The following is a 20,505-nucleotide window of genomic DNA, read 5'->3' on the forward strand; positions in this document are numbered from 1 at the left end:
TATTATGTCGAAATTCGACATAATAATAAGTCGAACTTATGAAAACATTATCTCGTATGTCACAGAGGGGCTTCTGTAGAAATAAGAATGAACGCCAAACATATGTTTTAATGTATTTCGATAATTTATTACTGCCACGAAAAACACTGAAAAAGTTGTCATCACAGAAAACAGGACTGATCGTATGAGATACAGCGAACTTGAAGAACTGAGAACTGACAGCGCTTTGATTTCTTTAACATTTCACATTTTCAAACAATAAACCTCGGGTTGATTTTTGCTGACTTCAAATATGAAAAGACGGCGTTATCGTGGAGGATAAGAATTAATCAACTTCTCAAACCGATTCTCAGGGGGGTTTTGGCGGAACAAGGGGACTGCCCATACAGCATCGGTGTTTTTTAGCGGGCGTTGAGAATCGAAGCGGTAAGTTTAATTTGATGGCAGCATTCAAATGAAACAGATAGTTGCGTGCGCGATAATTATCTATATACATATACATTATGTGATGGCATTTCGAAAATTCGCCGGTTACAAACGTCATCAGAACCGCGATTTAAACGCGATGCAGTCATCGTGTTTCACCGTAAGCGCCGCCCCAGGCGTTAGCGTTTTGCCGTTTCTCCGTATCGGAGCCGTACCCGCCGCCCCAACCGTTCGCGTTCAAACGCTTCTCGGCGTTTTCCCCGTACGCGCCACCCCAGGCGTTATGGTTTAGACTGCCTCGTTTGTCCGTCGATTCCTCCAGCCCGTAGCCACCTCCCCACGCGTTCTGGTTTTGCCGTTTTTCCGTGCCGTACGCGCCGCCCCACGCGTTCGCGTTCTGACGCTTCTCGGCGCCGTAACCGCCGCCCCAACCGTTTTCGTTCGGTTGCCGTTTAGAGCCGCCGGTCCTCTTAAACATTCGCTTATTGTTCAGACTACGCTTGCCCCAACCGAATTTGGATACTTGGTCGCTGTTTCGTTTCGTACCGTGTCGCAACAGTTCGGCTACTTGGTTTATATCGCTCAGTTGTGCCCAGGTATCTGTATCGTGTGCGGCCGATCGTCTGTCGTTAGATTTCGGCTCGTCGTCTGCTGATGGGAACTGGCCCTCGCCGTATATCGCTAATGCATCTTTGTATGATTTATCGACGTCCTTATTTTCTTCTGAATACGAGCCTGAAAATATAGAATAAATATTTGAGAAACATTTTGTGCGTTATTAATGAGTTTTGGAAGCACTCAAATGACCCTCCCCCATGTTGCGACGGTTTCGTATTGGAATATGACGCAGTTTATATTCAGTATTCTCGGATGGTGAAAAAATATTTCTGTCCGCGGAAAAGCGACGGATTCCAGTGGAGTTTTTATATACGATTCGACGCCGAATGAAGACAACAACTTTCATCCGCATCGATTGAAATTTGTGAAGTCCAATATTACGGGGGTCCGTACCCCAGCTTACTCATTGAGGTCGCCTTCGTTGGCAAGATAGATATCATCAAAATCTACCAATTCGTCCATCCACTCAAAAGATTAAGTGCACTCACTAGGGATCGAACCCCGGGTCACAAACCGAGACTAACACGACTTGACCACTTTGCCAGTGGTTATCGGCGTAGTGTCGTATTTGCGCAACGCATCTTATCTGAACGAACTACCTATTGCGGGCCTCGTAGTTTGCAGTTTGCAGGCATTACTGGTCTTTGCTCGAGAAATGCCCGTTTATTTCTTTTAGACCCCATTCCCAGATCCCTCCCGGCAAAATATGGTTTTTCACAGATTTCAAGAACAGCGTCTCAGTTTCAGAACTGGCGCGAAATGTTTTTTTTTCGGAGCCATCATTAAAAATCTATGCGAACGGCAAACTCGTGGTCGCCTGGTTCACCGTCTAAGTGAAAATTAACTACGCCTAGTTAATAACACTTAACGTCAATTTCCCGCTGTTAAACGTTAGTTTTTAGGACGTTAAGCAAACGTTTCACGTAGTTAAAAACGCTTACGTCGCGTCGTTGATTGCTATCGATCATTGTCGACTCACGTTGGACGACCATCGAACGAATTATCGTCAGCGCGCGTGCGCGCCGAGCCTTTTTAGCTTTTGAAAAGAAACTATGCCCGATCATTGATGGGATAGTCTCCTGATAGTTCCTCTTGTGAAACTTACCCGGGATATTCAGGATGAGTAATAGAGATACGATCGTGTAGCTGTGTTTTCTGAGATACTTCGTCCAGTCCATCTCTATCTACAAAGATAATCAAATACGTGAACAGATCTATACGAACTTTAACAGTTTTACGAGAACAGAAAAACAACCATTGGAAACCTGCGGGGAAAGACTCGCAGAAATTCCCAAACGATTTTTTCCCACTTTTCCCCATGTCCCAGATTCACTGAGACCATGAAGGCCTGTTTTTAAGTTACTTAGAGTATGGGTCCACCACCCAGAATTCTGAAAAAAATCATCTTTTTCTTAGTCCTTCATGTTTTCATCACAATTTTTCAATAGAATATCATTTTATATGTCCGTCTTGATTTTCATTGTAGTATCTTGTAAATGTTCATCTCAATTTGAAATGCAAAAAAGTTCAGTTTTTTTTCAATTTCTTCCATCATTTGAATCAAATAATTTTCACTCCTTTATATCTTTTTTCCTTCAGTCCTTCCGAGGTTTTATGTGGAAAATACTAAATAATTTCTCCTTTTCCCTTCCCTTCCCTTTCAATTCTTTCCTGATCCCATCCATTCTAAAACGCCTATTGTGAAAAATTTTTGCCCTCCCACTTTTTCGTGTACTCCAATCGGTACTCCAAGTAATTTAAAAAGGCCTAAGTGTCAGTGTACCAAAGAAATACTAGGATCTTAGATCTCTGTGGATATAACCACTTCCATCAGGACGAGGGGAAGATGTCCTGAACGCTTTTTTAATTTTATCGAATTTCACTATTTTTGAAGTTAATGAAATAATTTTTGTCCAGCTTTATCGAATGATTATATCATCGTAACACAGTCTGGGACAAAAACAAGGGGTATAGGGTAAAAGTTAACAGTTCCGTGTCTTTGCGAGCGCGTGTGTCTTAAGCCCAACGCACACGGCACCGAAAAAAAAGTTTTTCCCTCGTGAAAAAAACGTTTTCGATGTTTTTTGTTATGCCGTGTGCGGGCAGGGCAAAACACAAAACCCGCACTGAAAAACATTTTTCACGAGCAAAAAACGTTTTCTGAAAAACGTGTTTTCTGTTTCGGCGAAACAAATGTTTTGCCGTGTGCGTTGGGCTTTAATGTACTGGAAACAGAAGAGGAAAAAGAGTTGCCGAATAAAGCTGTGTGTGTGTGTGTGTGTGTGTGTGTGTGTGTGTGTGTGTGTGTGTGTGTGTGGTGTGTTGCTTTCTGTTGAGGAATTTACATAACTTTCACAATTACTTCGTTTGATGGATAGTTTCCCGTTGTTCGGTTGACGGTAACACCGGTCTCCGCTAAACCGTGCCTTCTAAATTAACCGTCTGTCACGCTACATAATGGCGGCAGCGTGACTGCACATGCAAATATACGACACCTTACCCCACGCGTCAGAGCACGGCGCGGCGGTCGCGGTCCCCGCTTTTTCTTATATGCTACTTGCGCAAGCACGTGTTTGCTTTTAAGGCTTCAATGCGCCGGTGTTGTTTTTGCCAGATTTTACGGTCGAAAAGCGGTCGTAAAAACCGTCGAGCCGCGGGTGCCTTCAGAGTAGTTTCTCGCGAAGCGGAAAACCCCGCGCTATGAAATCGAAAAAATGACTAAGCGGCATCGAGTGGAGAAACGAGTCCCATGGGACGATGGCTTATTCTAAGCAGCTTGCAGCAGAGATCAGTATAAACTGATAGATCGTCCGCTAGATAGGATCGAAATTAGGTGCGGTCGCTATTGATTTTCAGATTCAAATTTGAATAGATTTCGCCATCATTTCGAGCACGGGATTCGAAAAGGATGAGCAGAAGATCGACTAGCCGCATATAAAACCGCTGGACTCCGGTCGAATTAAACGCGAATAAATGTCAAATCAATTTCGCAACTGACGGAAAAACGAATAGTCGACACGTTTAGGTCATTTATTCCGACAATCGGTAAAATCGTAAATTCATTAGCTAAGCATCGCGAAACGCGGTTTGTTTGACCGTTATTTCGATTCGCTTGTGCACCAAGGGTGAGCTGTACGGTGTAAATGAGAGAGCGCGTCTAAATTGATGATATTCGACGAAACTCCTCCTCGCTAAAAAAAACCCGTTTTCAAGGCCGAGCTACGATAGAACACTACAAATGAATAGATTACGTGGCAGTGACCAAGCTTGTTTCACATCTTATATGTTAAACGGGTTAATTTACGAAAAGGCTTCATTTGGTTATGAATTAGACGCTTCGGACTTGAACCGAAGTATACCCAAGTATCTCCAATTCTTTATAACACTTCCATCGAAAAAGCCGATTAATTTCGAATGTAGAAATTGTAACTTGACTAGACTCGTACTTTCCTAACGTTGCGGAAACCCAAGCATTCGAAAAACCAAGTGATTTTGAAAACGGAAATTGTATAACTTGCCTTTTATAGCCATCCCGTGCACTCCTTACGTTGCGGGAAACCTAGCCTTCGAAATCCTATCAACTAAATAATTACTAATTCCGATTTTGCAGGAAATAATGTAAGCTTTTTGTATTTATTATTGATAGAATTGGAGGCCCTACACGTCACGGCCGCTGCCAGGGAGAGAGGCCCTTGTGATAGACATTCCCAACATTTCAAAACGATAATTATATATAACCGTTAACATGGAAAATGTCGAATAAATGTAAACCTATGTTTATTAGGGGTTTTTTTTAATGAACTTTTTTAAAACACGCCAAAATACCCCATATATTATATATAAATATAGTCAATTATCAGAATATGAGGAATGTATACAATATAAACCATAGAGTGAAATACAAGGTGTTGTCCCGAATGGATAGAATGGAATCAAAATTTGAGTGCTTATTTCTGGAACTTAACGTCAGAATAAAGAAAAGAAGCCGATGTGCACGGATCTGTTTTCAACAAGCTACTACCCAGTCATCAATCGTTTGTTTCAGATGAAATTAAGAGCCGGGGAAATTGAATCTTATTTGTGTACACGATACATTGTGTTCTAGTGTTGTAATCAGTTACTACAAATAGCGGTTCGCATTTCTGTGTTGTAATTGATGGATGGTTGACTGATCGGCTGATTTCCGCTGCTCAGGCGCCGCGTTCTCACGTCGGTAGAAACCGCGCCTGCCGGAGGAGTCGAGGGCGCAGGGCTTCGCAGAAAATCTATTCTTGACTCACAAAAAAAATAGTTTTAATTCCCATGGGAAATTCAAATTCAAACTCGCCGATTCATTGGTTCCAAGGTTTTGACCTCAACTTCTACATTTCCCAATGAATTCTATCCCCGAGTGAAGATTTGTATAAGAAATGCGAGCGCTGCACTTTTTTTTTAATTTATGAGTTTTTGTGAAAAAGTTCAAGGATCTTGAAACATCGTGTGATATCTCGCGAAACTAGAGATGCCCTCTTGACAGTATACCTGGTCACACAAGACGACTATTCCCTAAAGTGTATAGATTCGACAGTGCCACATCCGCGAATCACTGAATCACATGTTGAGAAAGTTGATAACACATTTACAATGGTGTTTATGTAGTTCAAGAAATTGATAGGTCGAAAATTGCTAGTTTGACATTTCCCGCAATTTGACAGCGACCAAACGGCCATTACACGCGAGCGGTCGTGTTGGATTTGAGTGGTAAACGGTTAACGGTGTTTCCTGTCCAGTGCGTATCCTCGAGTCCTATGTAAACCGAACTACCACTGGTTAATGGCCACAGCAGACGCTTCATCTTATCTGACCGTATATTGAATGTTCGTTTGTTGGCCCAAATACTATCAACGACGCTTTCTCAAAACTTACAACGATATATGAAATATAATTTCATCATGAAGATTTAGATAGTTGCGAAATAAAAAAACTTTGCGTCTATAGCGTCTGAAGTATACTCGATTATATACGTAGTGCATTTAATTATGATGATGATTAAGTCTTGGTAGAATAACCATTCTCAAACGTGGAGAACAGATGGTAAGATCAAAAACCTATTATACACAGATTCAAAAGTTTTAATCTGGATACATAGTGGGTTTTTACCTTATTATGATTAAGTCTTTATTTCGTACAGAAAGTACAGACTAGGAGAGAAAATAGAAGAAAAAACAAACATATGAAACACCATATTTACATGGAAGACTACCTATTTACTATGTGAATGATTAAAGGACTTGGTTTCGAAAGGTGAAAATGGATTAAGTTAACATGAAACAGATACAATAGTAATTGATTAGGTGTTATTTTTGGTTTTTACCGATTTTCCGAAAATTCAAAACAAAAACCGTTTAAAATCGAAATCAATTTTCGTTCTCGTCTGCAAAGAAATGCTGATCGATTGTTCATCAACGCGTTCGACAAAATGGCGATTGTTTCACACGAGAATTGAATCGAAAAACCTATGATAGAAAAATCAAAAAGTCGCGCGCACCGAGTTACATTGCCGATACGTTTTTGTTTGCTCCTTTTTTAAACTGACACAATTTCCAAGCATTTTTTTTCTATTTCTTAGAATTATACACCAATGGTGATAAGAGTAGAAAACTGAGTACGGAAAAGTTGAGGTGGAGTTACTATCGCTGCTTTATTGTCTGTTCTCTACATATCATTTTCAAGATTTCAACGCCTCTATTTTCTATCCTGCTTTAAACGATTGTTTCCCACGTCGAAACGAATACTTTTTAAGAATTCGTTTTTATTCCGATTTTCATTTCGCGTTCATCGCATTGCGCGTACTTGATAGTAATTAAGTATTTCGCTATCGATAACATGTCCTAATCTAGTGTTGATTGAAAGGGCTGTTAGCTAACTCTCCGCAGGTAGGTGGCTTGGAGGGATTTAATTTTATATCTAATCCATAGGTCACGTGTAAAATATTAAAAAAAGTGTTTTTGAAGTATTGAAGCTGTGCTGTGATCTGAAATTGATAGAGAGAATTTTTGGTTTTACTTCTGATATCCTCAGTAAGAAAATCAATTTGAACGTCGGTCATTTCAAAGCTCTGATCCTGCGAATCAGTCATCGAAGTATCGGGTTAATCAGAGGGCCATTTTTCTAGAAATGTCTATTCGCCTTGAGAGCATTTTCGTTGCCTCTACACGGTTATAATTACCATAGCCGATATTAAATGTAGACTAATTTGCCGATAAATGATATGACGTGCCACATATCACAACGACTTGTAAGCCGACCGGGTATTTTTGAAGCGAGTCGATTTGTGGTACTTTCTGCGATAACACGCCATTCATCGTTAATAATTGCATGATACGTGATATAAAAACGAAGATCCGACGGTTTCGTGTGTCCGCTTTCTCGAATCTTCTGTATTTACCACGCCCTGTGATTTAGAGTAAAAATCAAAATCGCGTTTGTTCGATAAAGATCATCTTAAAATGTATTTACTTTTATACGGGGATATAATTTTTTTTAGGTGAAATGGTAAAATTGATGCATCGCGAATCATAACAAAGAGAGTATCAAAAAATAAAACAGCCGAAAAGTTCTGAACAACGTCGACAAGTTGAAATTCATCAGAAACTTACCTTTGATACCGAATTTTCGGTATCAAACTAAAACCATTTCGAAGGAGAATAACAAGTATAAAACATGATATGACAAGTTTATATACGATGATCTGCTTCAAACAATAGCACACATAACATGTACTATTTGTACTTTTTACTTTTTAAGTTATTCCAAACATTTACAAGTTAAAATTAAGTTTTACATGAAAAACCATTTGCAAGGCGGACTGACAAGTATGATATAAAACATATGACAAGTCTATATGCGGTGGTGATCCTATACGCTTCAAACCACAGATAACTAGGTGGGATTAACAAACGGGAATCAATGAATTGCGACATAAATTTACTATCTGAAGAGAAGCCTATGTTATCGTTTTGACACGAGAATTAGAGAAAAAAATGTTTTTAGATACTTCTATATTACTGGCAGTACGAGTACATTTTCTCAAGCTTCCCCTGAAAAGATGATTTTTTCTCTAACCGTCACAGAATTGATTCGCTATTCTATTATCGATATATGTCATATTGATTCATGATAGCGGGAAATAACTTCACAACGACCCACACAAACTAAACGGGTAAATAACAGACTAATTAGATTCGCGACGCCCGTATATTGAAGTCGGTTATTATTTTTTGTTAGTTAATCGATCGGTTCGATACCGGATACTAATTGAGTGATCGATTTTTCATTAGACATGAACCCGGTAAACCTCAGCAGATGAAAAAGAGAGATCGGGTGTTGCGCGACCTTAGGAATTCATCGAAAGAACGATGACAAAACTCTTCGTCATTACGCACACATAACAGTGTTTTGTTATTATTTCAGTCATTAAGATTTGATTATCCAAGATTTTCTAACATATTCAATGAATGTATTCATACTATGCATTCGAAATAAATACATTCGAGATAGTGAGTCCCTATAATGATCAAGACTCTCTTTACTTTTTTAAAAACTTTGAAATGTTGCAACGGCTCACAGGGGCGGATCCATGGATCAGACTTGGGGGATTCCAAGGTTAATGTTAATCAGCCGTGTAGCAACTGAAAAATAGAAGCCTCCTGATGCATTTAGCATTCACTGACATAGGAGTTACTACTGATTTGTTCAGAATGATTTGGAATAGCGGTGTTAAAAGAAAAAAAATCAGAGGGAGATTCCAGACGCCCTGGAATCCCCCTATACCCGCCCCTGACTCGGTATATCTTAATACTTACACACTCTGATTTAGTCGGTAATCTGTGTGTGGTTTATTTTTGACGATCGGATTATTTCACACCAAGCTCATGCGATTATATTGGATTTATTTGTTAGAAAAGCTTACATTAACGATTAGGTAACTAAGTAGTCGAATAAAACACTCTAAACTGTAGATGAATTGGGAAGTCCCACAATAGATTTTCAATGATGAATTTTATCAAAACGAAACCACAACGTTTCGGCTGTTGACTAACAGCCATCATCAGGCGAAATGAGTCTGGCACCTGATGGCTGTTAGTCCATTTTATGTAAAGCGTTGGTACAAGTCTTCAAAGAGAATGACTCGATGTATTCATATAAACATCATTATCAGTATCGTTATTACTATTATGTATTTCATTATCGTCGACGAAAATTCGAAAATGCATATTTTAGGAATTCGTGCCTTTCGTAAAATCTGAATCTGTACATTTTCATCAAAGCGTTACTGAAAATGATAAGCTTTGAAGAAGATACATTCATGCTATGCGTTGAGTAACGCGTCGCATTCCAAAACATTTCCGTGTTGACACGTAGCAGTCATAACAGATACCCCCTTATTACATAGAAAATAGAAACATAGAAAACCTGACTTCGACGACGTAGATGTAACCAGATATTCGGAGATTTCGGGATTATTAATATCTGATGAATCGAACAGAAGGAAAAATACTAATATCTAAATGACGGTGATTAAAAAGAGAGAGATTGGTCGTATTTCAAACGAAATAGTTAGCGAATATGTGATCGCATAATACGCATTCCAAGTGGTGATGTGTAAATGTAGCAAATATTTTCAATGACCGTTCGAGGTTTGGGTATCTTATCGTAATGAAGGACACCACTACGTTAAGTATATTGTTGTTTACAGTTTGCGTCCAGTTTTCGTTTGACTGTAGTTTCGAAGCGTATTGAGAATGATAAGTTCAGTGTTGAAATTGTTTTGAAATAATTTTTCGAATACTGAATAATTCCTGATTTGAGTTTAGCTTACTACATTTATTCATTCATGTACAGCATGTTTCTGTCTATAAATGAAGAAATCCCACACTTCGAATTTGAAATTATACGATCAAATTTATTATTACGAAACCACAACGTTTGTGGTTTCGTAATAATAAATTTGATCGTATAATTTCAAATTCGAAGTGTGGGATTTCTTCATTTATCTACAGTTTACACGGATTATAGTGTTTATTCGACAACTACTATGTTTCTGTCTGTTTGCATTGTTCACGCGGGCGCATGGGCCCAGAGGTCCACGTCTCATAGATCAGCCTTAAGTTTCATCTGTGGTCGCCTTCAAGATTCCAATTATTCGTATATACATGTACTCAGGTTATTTCTGTGATACGTTGAAACAAGGGAAAATATATATACTAAGATACTAACGAAAAGAATAACAGAATTAGAACCCACTATATACAAAACGAATGTAATTTCAGCGAGGATCTCCGATAAAATCACAGAAACCAAACTTAGTAAATAGATTCAGTTTTCATACACTCTCTTTCATAGGTTCACCCTTTAGAATGCATACGGCTTCTTGTTGAAAAGGGCACAAAATGTGCGTTGTTTTCATAAAAAAGGCGACACTCACACGTTGTTAAATGTACCGGTACTAAGATGAATCAACGAACAGTTGCCCTTTCGGTTACAGCCCTCGCAAAAAATCCTGGCTACCGGCCGTATTTTACAAGACATCCGACCGAGGAGAAAATAATCGTTGTTCATATGATCCGCGGAATCCGAAACGCGAAACGTGAGATCGAATGCAAGGAAAACTTATAGAATGATAAGATTTTTTACAAATTCATGTTACATTATTGAATAGTGGATATTTTCTTGTTTTCAGTTTCGCTACAATTCCGCGAAATATTGAATAGCACCGCTGAGGATTGACGGTCAGGTAGTTCAAGTATTCTTTTAAAGATCAGAATTCACAAGATTCAGCATCGCAGAATCACCAAAGTTCAACAGCCTAACTGAAATTCGGTTTCTCTTAGTTCGACTATAGTCGACTATCTCACATAACCGAAGTTGGCCCTGACATTTATGTTCTAAAATGAATTGTCGCAAGTATTGTGTTACGATGGAAATTGCGAAGTAAATAAATTCATAAATATCGCGACGATATCGTAATTCAATATCGCGATCAAGTTCCTTTACAGAACCAAACAACAAAAGAAAACCACAAAATGCGAAAATATCCAAATAAAATGAATTGTATTCGGTCGAAAATAATTGTAAATTTTTGCAAATTTTCATTGAAATTCTACCGCCAAAAAATACTGGAGAATCTACTACAGGTGGGATGACGAATAGATTAAAAACACCCGTTTCGCAATTTAACTTCCACGGTGGCCAACATTAGGAACATTATTCTCAAATGATTTCGGAAAAAACGCCTTATCAACATTCGATGAAAACAATTGCGGTTAATTTTTTCGAACCATCCCACATATTTTTGTAAATGATGAAAGTCGAGCTTACCTTAAACCGATGTCGTTGACTTTTTCACTCTTGTTATTTTTTCTTTCTGCTGTATGGACGGACCTACAAAACAATTTTCCTCGCCAAAATGCTCGACCAGTTTTCTAACGTCTGCCGCAGCACAGCCTACGCGCACCTGTTTATATCGTCTGTTGGTGAAGCGTTTTAACCGATGCTGCCGTAAATCGCGCGCTAAATGTCTCGGACCTGTTATCGGGCAATTTTCACGTAAGCGTCGAACGGGTTGACGAGGCGTTGTAGACGCGGCGATGGTATAACGTTTACGTCGAAAATGACGTAATCTTCTTTTACCGGATCGGTGCTGGTTTGATAGATATCTATACGTAATAGCGTTAATCGTAGGTATCTAAATGACTGTTAAATGAACCAATTTAAACTATTTGCGACCTTGAAAACTTTAGACGTCATGTCATGAAAACCGCGTTTCGGTATCTTGAAATTTGGTTTGAAAAACATGCAAGGATGAGTTTATAATCGGGGACTTTTTGCGAGTCGAAATTCAAAACGTTTGTTTCTGTTGGTACTTTCAATTCTACAGGACCCAGTTTCACAGTTGTTAAGATTTGGCTCAGAGTTAACTTATAGAAAATGAACTAGTTTAAACTCATCGTTAACTCAAACCCACAATAGTTGATCCAGTAGATTTTACTCAAAGTTAACTCATTGAAAACAAACTAATTTTAACTCATCGTTAACTCTATCTCACGATGGTGGATCGAGTAGTTTCGAATCGGAGTTAACTCATCGAAAATGAACTAAACTGCGAGTTAACTCAAACTCACATCTATGGAACAGGGTCCAGTTCCACAGTCATAAGTTAGATTTAACTCTGAGTTGAAATTAGTTCATTTTTAATGAGTCAACTATGAGTCCAATCTCACATCTATGGAACTGGATCCAGTACAGTAGTGCGGCCGGGTTGCTGTATTTCCTTCGTACTTATGATATTTGCATTCGATTCGTGACTATTAAACAAATGATGACTTTACCCGCATCGTGTCATAAACCCGAGCACTTATCTAGAATATAATTCTAATGTCTGTTTCCATGTTCACCGGAGCTTGCGACATGGCCCGATTTGCATACGACATTGTTTGTCGAATGTTGAATGTCGATGAATTTGCATCGACACGCCACACCGAACGAACGCGCCTAAGACGCAAAATCGGAATTCGATTTTCAACTATGACGATACTTATTCAATAATGAATCGTATCGTGTAAGGAGTGATTTAGTTATGTGAACTTCCATCCCCCGACAACGATGAATAGTTGGTATTATATATCTCAAAATCGTTCACGTGATATTCGCAAGATTTTACATTCATATCGAAATCGAGACTGGAGACCTGACTAACTGACTTGCCCTGAGCCCTGTTAACGCTATAACCATCGCATATTATGGTTACGATGTTACATTTTCCGAAGAAAGTCAACGTTTGGACATCAGGACTTTATTCTACGGTTCGGGTGATACCTCGGTGATACCTCCAATCCAACAGGCTGTACATTCCAATCCACGTCCCGAATAGAAAACGGGAGTTGGTCCTCCATTCCCTATAAGGAGCGTCAACAATTCTGCGATCGTGGCGGGAGACTGAGGGCAAGTGCAAGACGGTCAGAAGGCTTTCTGGTTTCCATCTACTTTTATGAAGTTTGACGACTTGTAGTAGTTAGAGTTCGAAACGTCGTGTCGTCCGTTTTTTAATTCTTTGAATAATAAATCTCGCTTTCTTAAATTTCTAAATTCGCACACAGCGGGTTTTTTTAAATAGTATAATCGATTCTCCACGTTTGAGCGTGGTTATTCTACTGATATTAATGAATTTACTAAAAGCTGCGCTGCGGTTCCAGCCATATAAAACTCAGTTCTTAACTATTTCATTGCGAAGCCGCTCGCTGCGAGTGTATATAATCAGTACGATAATTCTGATACAGGTTGGTTCTTGTTAACGCCATCAAGGCCGGTGTATAACCAGCAATGACGTCCGCGGAATTGATGGCACGTTACGCTTGGATTGGGCGCAATCATACGACAGATCAAGCATCCACTAAAACGGACAAAAAGAACGTTGGAATCCCATTTGTAGCACGTAATAGAAGCGAACACGCGTTTATTCACAGTCGAGATGGGGATGTATTTTATTTCGGACTCGGATGGATGGTGAGGTGCTCTCTATACAATTTTCTGGTCTCGTCAGGTGACACGCTGTCACATTTCATAAAACGCTGACGATCAAATTCGAAAGATGACGTCAATCAGATGACCGTTGAGTCGTGGGATTTTCTTTTCGAAAAATTTTCTGAATCGCAAATTCTTTAAACTCATGAACTTCATTTGGGAATTTTGATTTATTCAGTTATTAACCGAAGTTTTGTAAATTTTTCGAAATTTTGAAAGGGTTTATCTGGTTAGATCGTAGAAATGCATATGCATTTCTATGGTCAGAAAAATGCCCAAAGTAGGCAGAATATGCATACTTCAAATCTAAGCTATATTCATATATACATTTTCGCTACCAACATTTCAAAGGCATCTTCTTGGAACCTCAGGTACAATACGCAACTCTGACTTTTGGGGGTATTCTATTTTCCACGTGCGTCGTTGAAATTCCCTTAAACGCCATGCATCATTACTACACAAACACTGGGACACTGCGCAAACACTGCAACTCAATCATACCTGTTATCCAACTTCGTTTTAGGTACCGACGTATCAACAAATGTCCATCAATAAGTCATTAGTAACGCTTAGTTGATTCGTTGAAGAGTCCTTCTCGCCCGGAACAAAGTCACCACTCATAGCCCTAGAAAAAGTACCGTACGTGGGGCCTACGTACCACTCTAGATAAATAAATAGGATATAACCATCAAATTTACAGTTCGTTCACTCACGTGTTTATCTCATAGGAATTATTGTAAGAGTAAGGAAACTAACTATGAAACGTTCAAACTGTGATGAAAGGATGTATGGCCGCCGTATGATGGACCAGGGGTGGACCTGGATATTGGAAGGCCGAGGTCAAGAAGACAATGACAGGCGCGCATTTCCTGGATAAAGCAGTCATCTCAAAGGCCACTAGCGGGGGTCTTACCCGCGATATATCTTTCTTAAGAAACAGTTCCCATAAGAGATGCAAATTCCAGGAGGATGACGGTCAAATTGGCAGGTTTTATCTTGACGAAATGTTTCCTATTCAACATTTCGAATATCCCTAATAGTTATCTATCTACTAATACTAAGGTTACAACGAATATGAAATATATCATCAGAGTTTCAGTGAAATTTTTCGGTATAAGGAAGGTGCGCTGACCGCTGTGATGGTCATATAGATGGTCAACTCACCTACAAAAATTTCTAACAAAATCCTTCCACATTTGAAGACTGTATCGTAATAACGATAAGTTCAAAATGACCACAGCTATACAACCCCGGCTTGACCGGCCGCATTACAGATGTACTGAACCCGTTCAAAATTCTTAGAAAAACGCAATGAAACCGTGTCACGTGTGCTTTCAGTGCCTACTTCTATTGATTTCGAATTTCAAAGAATCTCCTCAAAGCCCCAACAAGGATTGTGTTCTTCTTTTGTGCATTGATACAAACACATGTGATATATCGAGAAGTAAAAATTTGCAATGTCTCACGATCAAATGACTAAAAACTAAATTTCAAGGAATTAAGTCATTCTTTGAAAATTGGTTTTAAAATCCATAATTCTGCGCATTTATCTTACGTATTTTGACGTTTTAAACCGTTTTCGGTTGTTCTATTGCGAGTTTGGCATATTCGAAATAGGATTAAAATTAGTGACCCAAAAACAGACGTTGAAAAAGTCGCGCCAGTAAATCTGAGAGATTTCAAGTACGATGAAATCTTCGGACACGAAGAACAGGCATCGTGTTTTAACAAGAAAAGGTGATTTACATAATTGCCCACACAGCGGCGCGGTCTCGCGCTACTCGCTTGAAAAAAGTAAATGTACTCTCCGCGCCTTGTTAGACGTTTGACGATGTTTACACGTTTTAAAGAGAGACGGTTATTTACAAATTGTCGCGTCGACCCAAGAACAACTTCACCTCGTTATACAGATCGGTTTATATAGCCGGTGTTTTTCGCAATCGTCGTGTGTTACCATACGCGATTCTCGGAACTCGAATGAAACGAAAATTCCGAATATTCAAATAGAAATTCCAAAAAAAAACTTCAGTGGAACCTCGTTGCAGCAAACTTCACGGGGCCAGATATTATGCTCGTTATAACTGATAGTTCGTTATATCCAGTATGGAATTAATCAAATTTTCTTACTTGGGATGAAATTCTATATTTGTTATATCCGATGAATCGTTGAATCCGAGTTCGTTGCAACGAGGTTCCACTGTACTTCGATTCGACGTCGCATTTCTACATATTGAAACATGTTTGAAAGTTGTACATGTGTACATATACATTTGGAGATATTGCGTTTAGTTTGGGTTTGGGATATAACATCGAGACTCCTATGGGAATAGGTCCCTGAACCATAAGAATGAAATGTTTAAGAAAAAGCATATAAACAATATTCAACGACTGTAAGATTAAAGCAGTTTTCGCATCTTTTTAAGATTTGTCGAAAAATACTTTTCGGTATAAGCACAAAAACCTTGCAGGATGGTTATTCTTTTTCGTCGAATTACACAAAAAAATCTCAGTGAAGTTTCAGTTCTAGTACTGATAAGTTCGCTTTCATCGGCAAAAGGCTGGTAATTGGGCCCCTTTCGGGTCGAGATCAGAGGCCGCGTGGTGTTGCACTGTTATTGAAGACGTCTGGTTTGATAGCGGATTTAATGATCTGCCACGATGAATCCGCGACAGGCACAGAGCTTGAGAGATTGATGATAAATGCGATGACGCGCGCGGTCTATTTAACGGTTTGTGTAAGTTGTCATCGTGTCACAGGCTATCGAACCGTTGCACACCTTGTTCGCGCAGTGCGCAGTTTAATCTCTTCTTGTACGAACTGGAACACCTTCGCCGAAGACACCTCAGACGACGGCGGATTCAAAGAGTTCTTTGAGGCGTCGTTACAACACGGCACCAATCTAGTAACATAGATCCAGTCGTGGGCTCTGACAGCGGTGCCCGTATGTTCAGTTTCAAAGAAACTTCGAACGCCGGAACAAAGATCCATATAATGTAGGCCATAGCTAACGTATCACAGCTGATAAACAAACCAAATTAACACATGAAGTTCAAAAGCGAAGAGTTGCAGAATCTGCGCATTAGGAGCCGTTTCTATCACATCTCTAACAAGTTTGATCGCCTCTGAAGCTTAGAGGTCCTATGGGCGGTTCAAAAGCCAGGGCCTCCAAAATGCGAATGCGCCGGTTTGGCCGCAACACGTTGACTCCGTTTGAAAAATTCATTTATTTTACTAAATTTTTGTCACCTAATGAACATATAACCACCTTTTGAAATTACTTCATGTAGCGAATTTTTCCTTATAAAGATACCTTTTGATTCTATTAGAAATATTTGAATGGCCCGGGTCACGGCTTCACCGACCCGCCTGTCGAATGTTTGTTTGAATACTCTAATCCAAACTATTGATTTTGTCAGCATCATCGTGGATTTGAAGGACCCCATAATTTCGGACCGATCCGTTTTTCAATCATTACTGCGGGCATTGCACATTTTTGTCCTATGTACTTCCCAATGAATAAATAAACCATTTCTTTCAAATGTACAAAAATATACATTTCCTTTAGAATGGAGTAAAACATTATATTCACTTCATCTCATTGGCAACTTCTAACTTTTCCCGCCACTAAGAAAATAGAAGTAGAAACTACTCTGCTTCTACCCTGCTGGAGAACAGACACCTCGTCCACCACACCCACGCCTTCAAAATCAGCAATAACATCAACTCAAACAATCGACATAAATACTCCGTATTAATGTTCCGAGTCCTAGCTTATATGAGTTATTTGATCATCACTACTCATCTGCCATCTATCTCAGCATCAAAGAACTAAACTGATCAATTCATTCTCAACTTTCAAGCCTGCGCCCAGCATACCATGAATTATAATCCAATAAACAAGTAGAGAGATGATCTACTGACGATGGAAGCTCGACTATAGAATCAACACAATGAATAAATACTGTACTTTAAACAAATTTATTTTTCATTTTTTTCCACATTTCATTTCGGGAGTGAAATTTAAGCGACAAGCGCCGATGCGGTAGCGGAATCGTATTTCCAGTTCGGCGGCAAAACCTTCTTCAGCTTGTAGTATCGAGCGAGACGATGAATTCTACTCTCGATCAGAATCAATCGGAATTTAGCATCCTTGTCCTGAAAACATAACACAAATATACATCATTGAGGACCATCACTACGATTCCTTTAGTATAATACAGTAAACCCCCGATATACCGCCCAATTGGTCCAGAATGATTTTGGTGGTATAGAGAGTATGGTCGTATATCCAGGGTGTTTTACTATGTATTTGTATAGAGATGTACGTAGAGAAAACCTGGCGGTAGGCAGGGGTGGCAGTGTATCAGGGTTGACTGTATATCTTTAATAGGCTAAACCTAAATTACTGTTTTTCAGGTCTCCAGTTCAAGTAGCACGATCTGCAGTTTTCATGCAGCAATAGAAGACCAAAACTGATCTTAAATCTAAGAAATAACTTTCTAAGCGAGTGGTCGACTTAGTCTAAAATTGTTATTAAGGTTGGTTAAAGAAACAATCAATGGTCTTGGACAGGTCTTAAATCTGACCCAAGGGTGCAGGCAGGTTAAAGAATTATGACCTACACTGCAGAATGGTTTTAAGACCATCTTTGTGAAGAGAATCCCTCAATAAATACCGAAGTCCAAAAATGTTGTCTAAGCTAGTGTGCGTATGGTTTATCTAATGTTTCGACTGAGTTCCAAGTCAACGACTGTAGAAAGTGATCCATCAACCAAGTCTCAAGATTATACATAATTGTGGACTTGGACTATGAAACTGCTATGAGACTATGAAACTGCTATAAATTTCTCGAAACGTGGAATTGTAGGGAACACTGATTTCAGTTCCCTAAGTTTCATCAAAAATTCCTCAACATTTAATCAACGCATCTAATGATCCAAGTTCAAACTAGTCAACTCAATAATATCTGATCGAAGAATGTACCTTTCTGTTACGTTCCAAATGTTTACGGATGGCGACGGCCTTCTTGATCAAATGGTACAGATCCTCGGGGATGGAGGCGGCGAGACCTTTCGCTTTCAGGATACGCAGGATCTTGTTACCGGTAACGAATCGGACCTGCGCGACACCATGACTGTCTCGAAGGATTACACCTACGCGACGAAGAAAGAAGATTTGTAAAATCAAACTCGACATACTACTGCATCTCGGGCAGTTCCTATAAATTATAACTGGAAAACCGAATGCTTACCGATCTGCGACGGGGTAAGACCTTTCTTGGCCAATTTGTAGATTTGCTCTTTTACATCTTCAGATGTAAGCTTCAACCACTGTTTGAAATGAAATCAGGGAAAAACGGATATATTAGTTTTGACGACGTGACGCGACAATAAAACGATAGTCAAACGAAGGAATACGATTGGTACAAACAAGTCAAACCTGCTATACCCGGATCATTTTACTAACTCTCTAAGCCAGGTCAATGAAAAGTCATCAGGCTTTACAACCTTTACAAAATGATGATACAATATTAGTCCGGTCGTCCTTATTACCGAGATGACATGAAATGTAACATATTTATTTATTCCTTATCGATTTTAACACTTGAAATCATATTATATCAGTAATAAATACCTGCTGGAGTCATATTTTGTCGGATATTTTTATAGAAAAATAACTTTTAACTATACAGAGATGAGATCGTCGATCGAATCAAATTCAATGAAATTTCATTGCTAACGGAGATGACGCATTTGAAGTCAATATTTTTTCTACATAATATCCGGCAAAATATGACTCTAGAAGGTATATATTACTGATATAACATGATTTCAAGTGTTAAAATGGTTAAGAAATTAACAAAATGCTATACTCGGTAAATTGTGTCATATGTGTAATTAGAACCCAATAGTCTGCGCCTAAGTCAAAACTGTTCAAAACTTTTGGACCAAGATAGATTCGAAATTCATTAATAGAGCAAGGAAAGGATTTATATATTTCTAATGAACCCACTGCCTGGAATCAGTATAAATGATCCGGAATAAGTGCAAGTTTTACTGTTGTAGGTTCTCGAAATTGAAGTAGAACTTTAACAGTTCCTCTACTACTTACAACAGGTACTGAACGTCTGTATGGCAGAGCTGACTGGGAAATACCCTTTCTGAAAACACAAATTTAAACTCTTATAGTTCGGTATTCACCCAGTTTTACAACCCAAACCATCAGCGATATCAGTAGAACTCAGTGTGCTCCTCGCTCGGCACGCTGCCCGTACCGCGGCAGAGCTCTCGATTCAAGTCGAATTATTACATATATAACCGCGATTAACAATCAAACCACAAATTAGTAACATCTAAAACATCGTTACGAACGAACTAAGACTATATAGAAAACCTACAGATTATCGGTTAATCTGTAAAAAAGGATTTACTAACCCAGGTGTGTGCATGCGACCCATGATTACGGCTTCTCTAGTTGTGAAAGACCCGTATGTTCTCCACGTGCCGCGTCGGCGGAACCTCGCACGGACACCGAACCGGACATAAATTCAAATGTATTTTATTATGCCCAAGCAATCCGGCCACCTAAATTCTCTTCTCTCTCCTAAATAGACAATATGCTTCTCTGGACCGTTTAGGCGGTCGACAAGTTTTAGTGCGATATTATGGGTCCCCTTCCTGTGATGGTGGGCTCCTACTGCGACTCACCTCATTACTCAATACCCTAATCACTTCGCGTTATATTTCATCAATCCAAAGGAAGGCTTTTTAAGCCTACTTGGTAACCCTCTTCGTACAACATATTCCGCACCAGGATAGAAAATAATACCATCAGTTAAGACGAAAAATACAATCAACTAAATTCCACAAGTGCCAAAAGATTCCAAGAGAAACAAAGCC

General features: G+C 39.2%; 2 protein-coding genes across 3 annotated transcripts; both read right to left on the reverse strand.

The window, feature by feature from the left end:
- Positions 1-139: 139 nt before the first annotated feature.
- LOC141913127 (uncharacterized) lies at positions 140-11,573 on the reverse strand. 2 transcript variants are annotated; one of them, XM_074804585.1, is made up of 4 exons: positions 11,404-11,573; positions 6,184-6,224; positions 2,150-2,228; positions 140-1,161 (listed from the first exon to the last, which is right to left on the reverse strand). In XM_074804585.1, the coding sequence occupies exons 3-4, from the start codon at positions 2,220-2,222 to the stop codon at positions 572-574; spliced, it is 663 nt and encodes a 220-aa protein (XP_074660686.1). In that variant the 5' UTR covers positions 2,223-2,228; positions 6,184-6,224; positions 11,404-11,573; the 3' UTR covers positions 140-571. The 2 variants fall into 2 exon arrangements, with proteins under 2 accessions (XP_074660686.1, XP_074660685.1); XM_074804584.1 differs by lacking the exon at positions 6,184-6,224.
- Positions 11,574-17,565: 5,992 nt separating this feature from the next.
- On the reverse strand, positions 17,566-20,112 carry LOC141912563 (small ribosomal subunit protein uS15). Its single transcript, XM_074803845.1, has 5 exons — positions 20,041-20,112; positions 19,718-19,766; positions 18,858-18,936; positions 18,590-18,759; positions 17,566-17,761 (listed from the first exon to the last, which is right to left on the reverse strand). The coding sequence occupies exons 1-5, from the start codon at positions 20,061-20,063 to the stop codon at positions 17,627-17,629; spliced, it is 456 nt and encodes a 151-aa protein (XP_074659946.1). The 5' UTR covers positions 20,064-20,112; the 3' UTR covers positions 17,566-17,626.
- Between the last annotated feature and the right edge of the window lie 393 nt (positions 20,113-20,505).

Source organism: Tubulanus polymorphus, chromosome 11, assembly GCF_964204645.1.
Source record: "Tubulanus polymorphus chromosome 11, tnTubPoly1.2, whole genome shotgun sequence".
NCBI classification, from domain to species: domain Eukaryota; kingdom Metazoa; phylum Nemertea; class Palaeonemertea; order Tubulaniformes; family Tubulanidae; genus Tubulanus; species Tubulanus polymorphus.